The following is a 12874-nucleotide window of genomic DNA, read 5'->3' as shown; positions in this document are numbered from 1 at the left end:
GTGGGCTTGCGATGATCGCAAGTACAATCTGCCTGTCCAAGATGGGCAGATCGTATGTTTTTTAAAGTAAAGTGTATGGGCACCTTGAGAGAGTGAGAGCGATAACACCAAATTTAACACACCTGCTCCCCATTCACACCTGAGACCTTGTAACACTAACGCGTCAGATGACACCGGGGAGGGAAAATGGCTAATTGGGCCCAATTTGGACATTTTCACTTAGAGGTGTACTCACTTTTGTTACCAGCGGTTTAGACATTAATGGCTGTGTGTTGAGTTATTTTGAGGGGACAGCAAATGTACACTGATATACAAGCTGTACACTCACTACTTTACATTGTAGCAAAGTGTCATTTCTTCAGTGTTGTCACATGAAATGATATAATAAAAAAAATATTTACAAAAATGAGAGAGGAGATACTGTATATCTATCTAGATAGATATGTATATCTAGATATATATATATATATACATATTAGTATACACATAGTAATATATTGTGATGTATAGTGAAGGTATCAAGCTAGCAATATTATGCTATATGTAAGCAGTATTAAGCAACATGGCATTGCCCATACCTCTCAACTGTCCCTCATTTGGAACCAAATCCCCCTGTCCCTCTTTCCTCCTCAATTGACTCTCTTTGTGTTCTGAGGTACAGACATCTATGTAAATGTACTATTCAACCAAATGTGTTATTCTGCACTCAAACCTTTTTCTTATTTCTTAATTATCTTGTGTACTATTTTGAAAGGTATGGAGGAAAAGTAATGGTAAAAAAAACTATTCGGAATTTAACCAATCATTTTTGGCATATAAATTCTTAATGATCCACATATCTGGGGGTGTGACAGCGGTGTGTCCATTGCCTACATACATTGTGCTGGAAGGTGTCCCTATTTCTTATCTCAGAAAGATGGAAGGTATGGAAATATCATTAACATATTTGACTAATGAATAATCCAACCACAGTAGTTATTCCAAAAAGTGACAGTATTAGTGAATTGATAGAAGAGAGAAGAAGAATGGCTTTACAGATCCAAAGGATTAGAAAGTGAGGGGCTGAACACTCTGAGGTTTCAGAGTCTAGACTGACCGATTTATCAAGGAGGGCCTCCACTTCTTGAGCATTTCTGGTATCAGGAGATGACACCATAGAAGTCTGTGGGGTTCACCCATGCAAGAGTGGCTAGTAAAAAGCAGATTTTGGACAGGGGTTATGAAGATTTCTGTGTACCCAGTCTTCCTTTTTACTACAGTTGCCCTTCAAACCAAATACACTAGCAAGCAGACAGTCTTAAAGGAGAACTATGGGGTTATGGCTTTTCCCCATAGTTCTCCCAAAGGTAGCGGGAGGACACAAACTAACGTACTCCTGTCACCCAAAGCTCAGTATACCGCAAGCCACAGCCGGAACGGATCCTGACAATTCTGTCTGGATCCACACAGTTGTGTGAGTGACAGATGGCTCTGCCTATCTAAAGGCAGAGCCAGCTGTACCAGCCCCCTCCTCCGTCCTTTCCGCCAGTCAGCGCTGGAGGATCGGACAGGGGAGGGAATCCCTGCAGGGAGCCGTGAGTGACAGTCACGGCTCTCTGCACGTATAGATCGAGAAGTGAGCGAGCGCCGATATGTGTTCGCTCACTTCCCGATCTACTGAGCCGACCTGTGACAGTTTCATTGTCAAAGGTCGGCTCAGATTATGAGGCTGAGTGAAAATCACTTGCCTCATAATTCTCCTTTAACACAATTTAATTCAGGTAAGGGCTAAAAAAAAATCAAGTAACCCACAGCTCTTCTGTGGCATAAGGTCTGTAAAGCATTAAGTGACCCTCTTGAGTGTGGAAGGTATAACTGTTTTTTTACAAATAAATCCAAAGTCCATTAGCTGTACATTTTCACATCTGTAACAGAAATTCTTTTACACTGCATGTACTTCTGCAGGGAACAGTATAAGTGTATGAGAGATGAGGTTTGGTTTTGATCTATTGGATCCACAGGGTCTTTACTAACAAGTAGTTAGTACTCACTGCACGTCCCAACAACCCTGAGACACCAACACCCCCCTTGGTTGTTTCCCCAGGCCATTCCTATTTCTTTCAAAAGCAGGTGCCAGGGTTATTTAACCAGAACAGAAATGCTCACATAAAATTATAGGAGTTGGGTCCTAAATGTCTTTTTCGGCACTTGTAATTGGACAGGATGCCATGATCAGATAGGATATTCATGCATCCTTCAAACCATCATAATGCAATAGTACGAGGCGGCAACATGCCCACCAGAGTATCTCTATCCACTAGCATGTTTCATCTCCGTCTAAGACTTCATTAGCTGTTAGCCATCTGGGTCATCTGCCTAATGTCATCAGTGGTGCCAAACAGCCTATTTAAGGGATGGCTTCACTCATTCGGTTTCTCTAATTACCTTGTTTCTGACTCTAATCCTGCTCAGGATTTGGTATTGAGCTGCCTGCCTGTTCCTGACCTTGGCCTGCTCTGTGACTTTGTTACTGTCTCTGAACTGGCATCACACTACCCTTCAAGTGCCTGTCCTGGTGTGCTGTAAAATCCATCTGCAGAATGCCATGCATGCTTCTGATGATTGCCTGCTGGTATCATCAGCAAACTCTGCTGTCCTGAACCCACTGCTAAGTCAGAGATCCCCTTTCACTACTGCTGGCACATACCATGGTTGAGCTGATTGTTTGCCTGACACTCCAGTCTGCAAATCCTGCTGTTTCTTCCCTGTCAGCATATTCAGTTCAAGATTCTGCATGTAACATCTCCAGACATTTGTTTTCTTCCTGCACCTCAACACTTTCAGAGGTGCTTGTGCTGGAGATAAGAGAGACTGTCCTTTGCATTTTGGTCTCCTATCATATACATGACGGGATCATAGGGTGCCCTGGTACTATAGACAGGTGCATCTCCAAAGCTTTCCTTGCATGTCAGGATACGTCTTTGACTTTTGGATTCCTTGTATTCTCTACCACCCCTGCTGTTTATGCTACTTCTTACATTTCTTCTGATTCTCCATCCTGTAGCAACAGCAACAGTAATATCAGAGATATTTTTTGCAGATAGTTTGGAGTAAATAACTTAAGTTAGCCAATAATAGGTATCACTTAGGCTCCAAACTTTCTACACTAATCGGTGGCTACAATACTCTACTACTAAGCATTGGTGCAATACTCTATCACTGCTAGGATGAGAGATTTTTTGAAACAAATAATAATGGTAGGGTAACGTTCACTGTGTACTACAATACCACTGGTGCATAAGGAAGTGATCCAAGAAAGATGAAATGCATGTGCAACCATACCTACCCTATAAACTAGTTGCTACCAACTGTCTCCCTAACAAGTGTACTGGAAGGAAAGGGACTCTTTCACCAGTTCACGAGGCACTTCTTGGAAAGGATGCTGAAGATGAGCCTGGTGCTGTGCCATAGTTTGGCAGATTGAATGACTGGCCTCACAGAAACCCACTGACGAAAATTGCAGAAGCAGATCAGGCAAACAGTGCAAATTTTTTAAGTTTGCTCATCCATACTATCAACTAAAGGATAGGACACAGAGTAGTAACCTGCTGTATTCAAAAATGTACAATGAAAATCCTGAAAGGACAGGCAGATAAGCTTCACCCCATGTGCGTGATTTTATGTCAAAGGTGGACTGGAATGTATTGACTGCTATGTGTATTGATGTCATATATAAGATTGAAATGAAAAAATTTAACTTCCTGTTATCCTGTAATAGATTTGTAACAGGATAACACTGCTAATTGACAGTTCTGGCATATGTAACACCACATAAATTTGTATTAAATGTACTTTTTTGTTTGTGATTTTTATATCTAGTTCAATCAATGACACACAATTAATAGATCAATTTTACTAAAGAATGTTCAGCAAATATTTTGCCAGACAGCATACATTCAAGATTGCATCTATATTTAATTTGTATTATGTTACATTCCTTCTTTTTTAGTGTTATTTTCCCCAGAAATCTTGACAAGCAAGGATCTCTTTATACTAATGTGCTACAGTATAAATCACCAATGTATTCCCCTGCACCATAAATTAAACATGAGTACACAATGTTTGCAAAATCCATGGCTCTTTACAGCATTTTAAATTCAGAAGAGAATAAATAATCTCAGGTAGATAATGCCAAACACAACAAATCCATGAAAGCAAATATTAAAGGGTTTCCAATTTTCTGTTGTAGAAGAAATCGAAATAAAAAGGAAAGAAAAAATATGCAAACTTTAGTAGATATGCTAGCACTGTTTAAAGGGTCAGTCCATCAAAATTGTAATTTCAGTTTATGGTTGCAGAGTTAAATCGCCTTACAATTTCTCATACTTCTCAGAGACTTTCTTGAAAGGATATCTGATCTGTACTTGATTCCCCCGGTTGTGCACATACATGGTGTTCATTATAAAAGTTTTCATCCCTTCCTGCTGGCTTCTTTTATTTTTTATGGAGATTGCAATAGGTTGTGCTGAAACACACAAAAGTGGGCAGGAGCACCCGAAACCTCCAGGTTCATAGGAACAGATCAAGATTTATAGTTAAATGGTTATGTCACTTTTAAGGCAACTTTTTGTTTCCAAACATAACATTTCTAGTTTTTCTAATCTTTCTTTATAAGTAAGATTTTTGTTTATCCCTTATTCATTTGGTTGGCTGTCTTTAAACCCTTTTCAAAATGTCTATGTCCTTACATTTTCTAATTGAACTGCCTATGTTGCCATTTTGTCAAGATACTTTTGTAATATGTTTCTATCTTAATGATTTTAAGAATCGCAAGCAAACATCTCAATGCTTTATAGACATTAGAACAATTTTTGCACTCTTAAAGTGTATGTAAAGCCCAAACCTCTTTTAGTTTTGGATAGAGTATGGAAAAGCTCGCTGTTGGAGTATTTAAGACAAATAGGAAGACAGTGGGCTTATGTAGCCTGTGAAGCTGCACCTATAACTAAAACACAACTTTTTTTGTGGTCTAACCCTTTAAATACATGGTAATAAATAATCACAATAAATATGGATTCCACAAAAATTCAATAGACACTTTTCCACAAAAATTCAATAGACACTTTTGCACACAAGGATTAGCATTAGCCTCATTGCAACCCCTTCTGTGTAAAAGGAATAAAAATAAAATAGAAATGTTCCCAATCTTTGTACTGCTATGACCTATAAATATTAGTGACAGGGACACACGCTGACAATATTTCTGTCCCATTCTTGTTCCCTTGAATTAAGGGAATACATAAATCGGTTTTGTTTTAGCATAGTGAAACACTCTCGTGGTTAATGGTCAGCTAATGGGTTATTTACTGTGTGCATAGTGCAGCTACATGTCTATTGCTTGTTTTATTTAGGATGGCTGACCTGCTTCTGCTAGCTTGACAAAAGTCACATTTAGGCTTTATAGTCATGGGTATATGTTGATATGAACAGTAACTTGATTGTCCCCAAAGTGTATGTAAAGTCAAAACTTTTTTGATAGATTAAGACCCCTATCACAATTTTTTGTTGTATTTTATCAGAAACATTTTTCTTCACTTCCTGTCTTAGAGGCAAAGTAGGAAGTTAAAGGAACGTTCTTGAAAACAAAATGCCTCTTAAAGAGTTGTTGCCAAAACAGGTTTCCTCATTGGAAGATTTTCACTCACTTTCTTTTTTCTGTGACAACCTAAACATTTTGGATTTCCTACCATTTTTCTTATTGGAGACATTGCTCACAGGACAAATATCGAAAATTTCCTAAAAGGGGGGCAAATACAGCAATAAATACCTGACATATCCATACCATACTACAAACTATCAACAATTCTGGCCCTCAAAGCATTCAAATTGCTTGAATTATCACATTTGTTGCCAGAACAGAAGCTGTCACAAAATTGGGCAAGACTAACAATACAAGCTCATGCTCTTGCTGTGCAGGCTTCTAATACCCACACATACACATGTGTAATACATGTATACTTGTACAAAAAAGTATGGATGCCAGTTTTTTGGTAATTGTACCACATCCCTAATATAGCAAACAAGAAAGAAACAACAGTATGGGAATTTGTAGGTGCAAGAATGTATTCCAATTTAGTCACGATAAAAATATATGATTATAATAATAGCCATTTACTTTATACTATAATAAAACCTTGGTATCATCAAATGTTTCACCATGCCTAAACCACATGTTCATGTTATAGCACCATAAGTTATATCTGGAAAATGAATCACCAGCACTCAGTAGAATAATCCAACATGTCCATTTATTGGACATAGACGTCACACAATCACAAGAGCCAACATTTCGAGACCACGCAGGGTCTCTTCATCAGGGCATAAAGAGTTATAAGTTATATCTGTACATTAAAAAAGTCCACATTTATACCCTGTCCTCGGGAGGCAATGCAGAATTTATACACGTTTTGTTAACAAAATTAATTTTAGGTTCAAGAGTTATATTAAATCATAACAATGTCCTCTGGTGGGGTTGAATGCAGAAGATACTCAGGAGAAGAGCATACCCAATTTAAGAAAAAAGAGATTGGTGTTCCTACCTGGAGATCCGACTAATTATACGCCCTAATTCAGGTTTGCATATTTGCTTATTTAGACCGATCCGTGACCAAACAATCATGCAAAGAAAACAAGTATACCCACCCTATTAAAGTCTAAATGGAGCCCCAATTTTTTTTTAAAGTGCCACTTTCTGTGACACCCTGTGGGAGAGGGCCTTTGGGAGTACTTGTTGGAAAATTCAGTATGTGGAATTACATTGCTGGAAATTGCTTGCACCCACATTTTTGAAGACACTGATCTCATCAAATACTTCCATGATATCTAACCTCTGAATTAAACTTAAGGTTCACTTGCATTCCTGGGTGCCTGTCTTCCCTAGGATAGTAGAGTTCTTATTCTGAAAGATTTTAATTAAATTAAAACTGTTGGGGCTCCATTTAGACACATGTAGGGTGGGTATGCTCTTCTCTTACGGATCTCCTGGGGTTTCGACAGTCAGAAAACATTGATGGGTTGCAGACAAATGGTGTTAATGGTTTTAATATAATACTTAAATCTTTGTACATATACCCACCTCTCTCTTGAAGAAGTTAATTTTGTTCAAGAAATGCTTTGAGATTTAGCATTGTCTTCCCATCACAGGGTAACATGGATATTTTTTGATATACAGTTGTAACTTACAGTGAGATAACAGGAACATGTAGTTGATGGTTTCTGGGTTAAGGTGTAGATAAATATTTGATGATACCAGTGTTTTCAAAATGTGTTTTTAAAAAATAATTCTTGCAGACTGTTTGTGATTTTAGGGCTTGTCTATACCAGGGCTCTTTTTAGGCTGCAGGCTGGTGCCTGTTGTGTACAGGCCATGGGGGGGCGGGGCCTCACATAGTTATATGCAAGTCAGTTACTTAATTTTTTTTAGATCTGCAATTAAAATGGTGCTGCACATGTGACACCAGCCATTTGAGGGCCTAAAAGTTTGGTTAAGAACTGACATAAGCAGTGTGGCAACTGTAGCATACTTGGAAATCAGTTAAATGTGTGGTTTAGTTCCATTTTAAGACCAGCAGGGAGATCAAACCCTGACCTAGTCCACCAAATATTGGGAAATCTGTTTTTAATGGAGTTGCTCTTTAAATAATATTTAGTTATACACTTTACATGATACAGTAGTCAGTCTCTCCTTGCCTTATTGCATATTACTTGTGTATAATATGGTATGTGGTCAGAAAGGCATTGAGCACCTTATGAAGACACTGCCGAGAACAAAATAAAATGTAGATGTACTGTAATACCAATGCAGGATTAAACAATATAGACATTCAGATTTGCAGTTTGCATGCTGGGCCATTGGAAAAAAGGATTATAAATCTTTTGAAAACCAGGAAAATTGCTACAGTTTACATTTTGTTAAACTACAACAGAAACACATAGAGGGAACGTGATCCATTCAATACAATGGTAGAGTCCTTTTCTTGCTGTTTTAGTGCAGTATACAGACAAACTGCCACAGTGGAAATGGACCCTTAAAATCAAACTGCATCCAAAACATTTTTATTACATTTAGAATAGATTTGGGAAGGGTTACATCTTGTCAGGTTTGTACTGTGATCTGTGTCCTCATTGAGGAGAGTTATTCTCCGTTGGGTGATTAATGGGACAGCAAGTGAAGGAAATCTTTTGCATGGGGACAAATACAAATCTGAAAGGTTCATATTCTTCCTCACTTTATTCTAAACTAAAAAAAATAGTTTTAGTTGGATTTTTTTATTTTAAAAATGTTTTTTAAATGTTGTTTTTATCTAAGAATAATTAATTGCACATACATTTAACAAATAAATTTTTTTCTAAAACAGTACATCACATTCTTGTAGTCTGCACATATTTAAATATTTTAAAAATATATTTTTGACCTTACTTTTAATCAAGGAATGATTCAGTATACATATATTCAACAAATATTATTTAAACAATATATCCTTATATTTAAATATAAACTCCAAAAATTACACTTAAATAAAATGACTACATAGAAAATAGTTCACATTTTACTGTAACAAAATATTTTCATAAAATCCTGTTAGATATTGGCTGATTATTTTTAGATCAGTATATATAAAGGAAATAAAACTACATGATTTCAAAATGTATCTAAAAAACCCTGACAAGGGTTTTAAACCTTGCCAACCCTATCCAAGACTTAACAAAATTGCCACTGCATAAACTTTAATGCTTAAGGGCTTGCTCACACCAACAGTCATGCTCAACCGCCCAGACAGTGCCGGTGCTCTCAATCCAGCCGCACCACACTGTTTCTTCGTTGTTAGAATGTTACTAAAATGTCAGAGATGACATTTCATTAGCCTCTATGTGCACACCCTGGTGCTTTGTGGTTGTACTGCGTCTCACTGAGGTGCACTTAAAAGAAATACTCATCAATACTTTTTTAAGTGCATACCATTAAAACATGGTGGTGTGAACGGTCATCACCCATGACAAGGTAAATTGCCTTTTCTTGAGTTCAGGCTGCGTTGGAAAAAGACGTCCAGCACAGCTCAAAAGCATAAAAGGGGCCGTAACTCTTGACATATAACCCTTACTATTACCTTGAAGCATATTCCTTAAGTTGCAAGACCTATTTTATCCTAACACCAAACCAAATATTAAATTAATTGACTCACAAAATTCCACTATCACTGAAAGTTAACTCAACTGAAGTCTAAAACCTAACCTTCAACCTAAACTTACCCCTTAACCCATACCTCCACCTAACCTGAACCACTTGAAGTCCGGGGTGTTGAACCCCCTTCCTGTCCAGGCCATTGTTCAGTATTCAGCGCTGCAGTACTTTGACTGACATTTATTCTGTAATGCAACGTTGTACTGAAATGAATTTCATACCCTTTTTTGGGGACAGATAGAGCTTTCTTTTGGTGGTATTTAATCACCACTGGGGTTTTTATTTTTTACCATAGTAAGAAAAAATTACTGATTTTTTTAAAAAAAACTGTTTCCCCCTATATTAAATTATAAAGCATTTATTATTACCCAATTTTTTGATAAAATATAAAAGACAGGGTCACGTTGGGTAACTAGACACCAAACACATCAAGCCTTAAAATTGCGCACGCCCGCGAAACCTCAAAAAACTACAATACCCAAAATTGACCATAGGCGACACTTTAAAAGCTTTTACCGCTCATCGGTTTAGTGTTATCAGTGATTGATGGCCTTAAAATTATTGCTCTCACTCCGACGTTTGCTGTGATATGTAACATGTGTAGTGCAATTGTCGTTTTTGTGCACTGGCGCATCTGACGCGTATTTACGTTAATATGTGCGTAAACATGGGGGTAGGGTACTTAAACATTGTTTTACTTTTTTTATATGCGACTTATTTTTGTTTTACACTTAATGCTATTGCTATCACATAGGCGGATAACAATCTCCCTATGTTACAGCACAGGCACACTGACAGGTCCTCTTTATGAAGACATTAGGGATCTCTGACCCCTAATGTCTGCTTCATCAGCTTCTTCTCTGGCTATAATAGCCAGAGGACTGACAGCTGAATGCGGAAATAATTTATTACACATCACTTCCGCATTCAGACGTCGGAGGGAGGTCAGCAAGGAGGAAGATGCTGATCTCCCTCCCATCTTCCTCCTGACACCCCCCCCCCCCCCCACCGAAGCCGGTCCCGGGCCGCAAACGGGGCAGCAGATCCTGGGATTGAAGGTGAAGGTGCAGGATGTGAGGGGGGGGGGGGAGACGGCGGCACTCGAGGAGGGGGGGTGTGCGCAGGCAGTACATACAAGCGATTGGATGGCTGTAGTGCCGCCGATCGCTTGTATGTGAAACAGCTGACCATGCACACGCACTAAAAATAAAAGCTGTTTATTTACGGCAACCCGCCAATGGGAGTTTGCCATCCGTCCGTTTTTTCACAACGGGCAGACGGCAAGCAGTTAAAGTAGAACTGAAGGTTTAAAAACAAAAATTGCTGACAGTTTCTTTTATTTTTTTTACAGCAGAAGAAACTGCCAAAAAAAATTGTACCAAAAAGCTCCTACCTGCCTGTCAGCAATTTTTTTTTCACACATTGGCTGTGCCAAAGTCCTGTGCCAATATTAACCAACTCCTGTGTGCATGTGTGAGAGTTACACTATACCGGCCTAGCCAATCAAGATGCTGAATCTGAAAGACTGGGTGAAGATGGAAGCACCAGTGATGGAGAAAATCATGGACAGCACAACGCTGGAGGTGATCATTTATAAGGTAAGTCAGCCATAATGTACTAGTATGCTGTGCTAGTATGCTGTATGTGCTAGTATGCTGTATGTGCTAGTATGCTGTATGTACCAGTATGCTGTGCATACTGGTACATACAATTTTTAGTCAGTTTTACACTTACTGCATAATGCACTAGGGTGAATGTCGAAAGGCTTTCTGTGCCCCCTCTGTGAAGGTGCTTAGAAATGTACTTAATGTAAATGTTGCAACTTATAATGAAAACTGCATATAGACCACCTAATTTCTAGTAATGATGCTGAATGTAATCAGATTTTCTGCACTGCACCACTCCAGAACTCAGCCAAAGCAATGGGCAAGAAGCTACTATATACATTGAAAGCAACCCTCCTAGCATCAGGAGTGATCAGAACTGGCAGACATGATAATATATTTGGAGGAGTAGATGGAAAAATTAGTTACTCCTCTACCCAAGAAAATAACATAGCAAACAAGTAAACGTATGGTTATGCTGTATCATTTCTATGTGTTAAATATACAGAGGGTCATTTATCAAAACTGGAGCAGACAGAATCTGGAGCAGGAGGACAACCAATCAGCTTCCCTCTTTTATTTCCAAAGCTTACAAGAACAAAGGGAAGAGAGAAGCTGATTGGTTACTATGGGCAACTGCTCCAGATTCTATCGTCTCCAGTTTTAATAAATCCCCCCACACTTTATTCATATTGCATTTATTGCTATTATAAGTAAAAAATATGTTCCAAAAAATATATCTGCATAAGCAATGCATTAGTTCACCCTGACAATATTTATGTGCACCGTATCTTATGATGACTAAATATATAGCCAGATTTTTCCACTGTATTAGTTTCCACCTTGAAGTTTTATTTCTCCAGAGATTCCTCCTTGCTCTGTGCACATTGCTGGGTCTCTTTTAGTGTGAATGACACCTCTGTGCCAACTTTCAGCATAGATGGGTGAGATGAACATGGTGAATTCTGCAGGTACATTCCGAACGTTGTCTACAAAATAGTAAAAGCAGTAAAGCAGGTTTTAGGAACATGAAACAACTCATGATAATATTAAAATAGAAAATATTAAAATAGATAACCCTACATTCTGAGATGTAGGGTTATGCTGCTACCTCTAGGAAAAATGGACACTAAGCAGACAAATAAAAAGCCTGTCACTTAAGGACATAACCCCACCCACCTCACACCTGCCAGTTTAGCTTAGTGTCCTCAGGAGAATGGATGTGTCCTTCTCTTCTGCTTTATTATTTTAGCTTATCTTGTTTCTTCAAAGAGATTCTACTACTGAGGGCTGCTAGATGGTTCATACCGGATCATTTTAAATCCTGATAATTCTCACTAGGTAGCGACATGACATATTCATAACAGATAATGTTAAATCCTGGGAGCTTCTCGTGTCTTCAAAATGCAGGTCATCTTTGGTCTCAGTACTTATGACTCATCCTGCTGTGGTCATGAAGCAGGTTGTTTCTGGTGTCAGTACTTATGACTCATGCTGTGGTGGTCCTGTGTCCTGAAGCAGGACGTCTCTGGTCTCAGTACTCATGGCTTGTCCTGCAGTGGTCCTGTGTTCCTGTTGTCATCATTTAACGGTCAGGCCAGTATTAACCTCGGGATTCCTGTTGTTATATTGGGAACAGGACTGTGGAGTTGTGAATAGAAAATGTATTTACCACATGTTATAAGGTTGGGTGTTTTCCCTTCTTTTAATTTTGCTTTGACTGTGTGTCTTTAACTCCTATTTGGCTAAATGCTTTTACTTGTGGAGTTTGACTGATATTATTTACATTTCCTGCCGTCGCGGGAGGAAGCTAGGACTTTGATGTGATGACGTACTTGTTTTAATCTACAACGCATGTGCGAGCATGCGCAGTCTGTTTTTTTGGTTTCCTCAGAGCGGTGTGGTACGTTTCCATCAGTAGTAGAGGTGGACGGAGTGGTTTCGACTCTGCTTTCTAATTTCTAAATATTACACAGCCAGTCTTCAAATATTCTGCTGTCTGCAGCAGATGGTATCTTATATTTTTACCTGAACGCCATGAGTATTATTG

At 38.6% G+C, this 12874-nt stretch overlaps 1 protein-coding gene across 1 annotated transcript in view; it reads right to left on the bottom strand.

Moving 5' to 3' along the window:
• Positions 1-11675: 11675 nt before the first annotated feature.
• MOCOS (molybdenum cofactor sulfurase) overlaps positions 11676-12874 on the bottom strand; it is a 314243-nt gene continuing 313044 nt past the window's right edge. Inside the window, exon 15 of the mRNA XM_018560663.1 lies at positions 11676-11813. Coding sequence (XP_018416165.1) covers positions 11676-11813 — 138 coding nt within the window. The remainder of the gene's footprint in view (positions 11814-12874) is intronic.

The sequence above is a fragment of the Nanorana parkeri genome, unplaced genomic scaffold (assembly GCF_000935625.1).
Source record: "Nanorana parkeri isolate BGI_ZX_2015 unplaced genomic scaffold, ASM93562v1 scaffold471, whole genome shotgun sequence".
Classification (NCBI taxonomy): domain Eukaryota; kingdom Metazoa; phylum Chordata; class Amphibia; order Anura; family Dicroglossidae; genus Nanorana; species Nanorana parkeri.
This window is presented reverse-complemented; position numbering and strand designations above follow the sequence as displayed.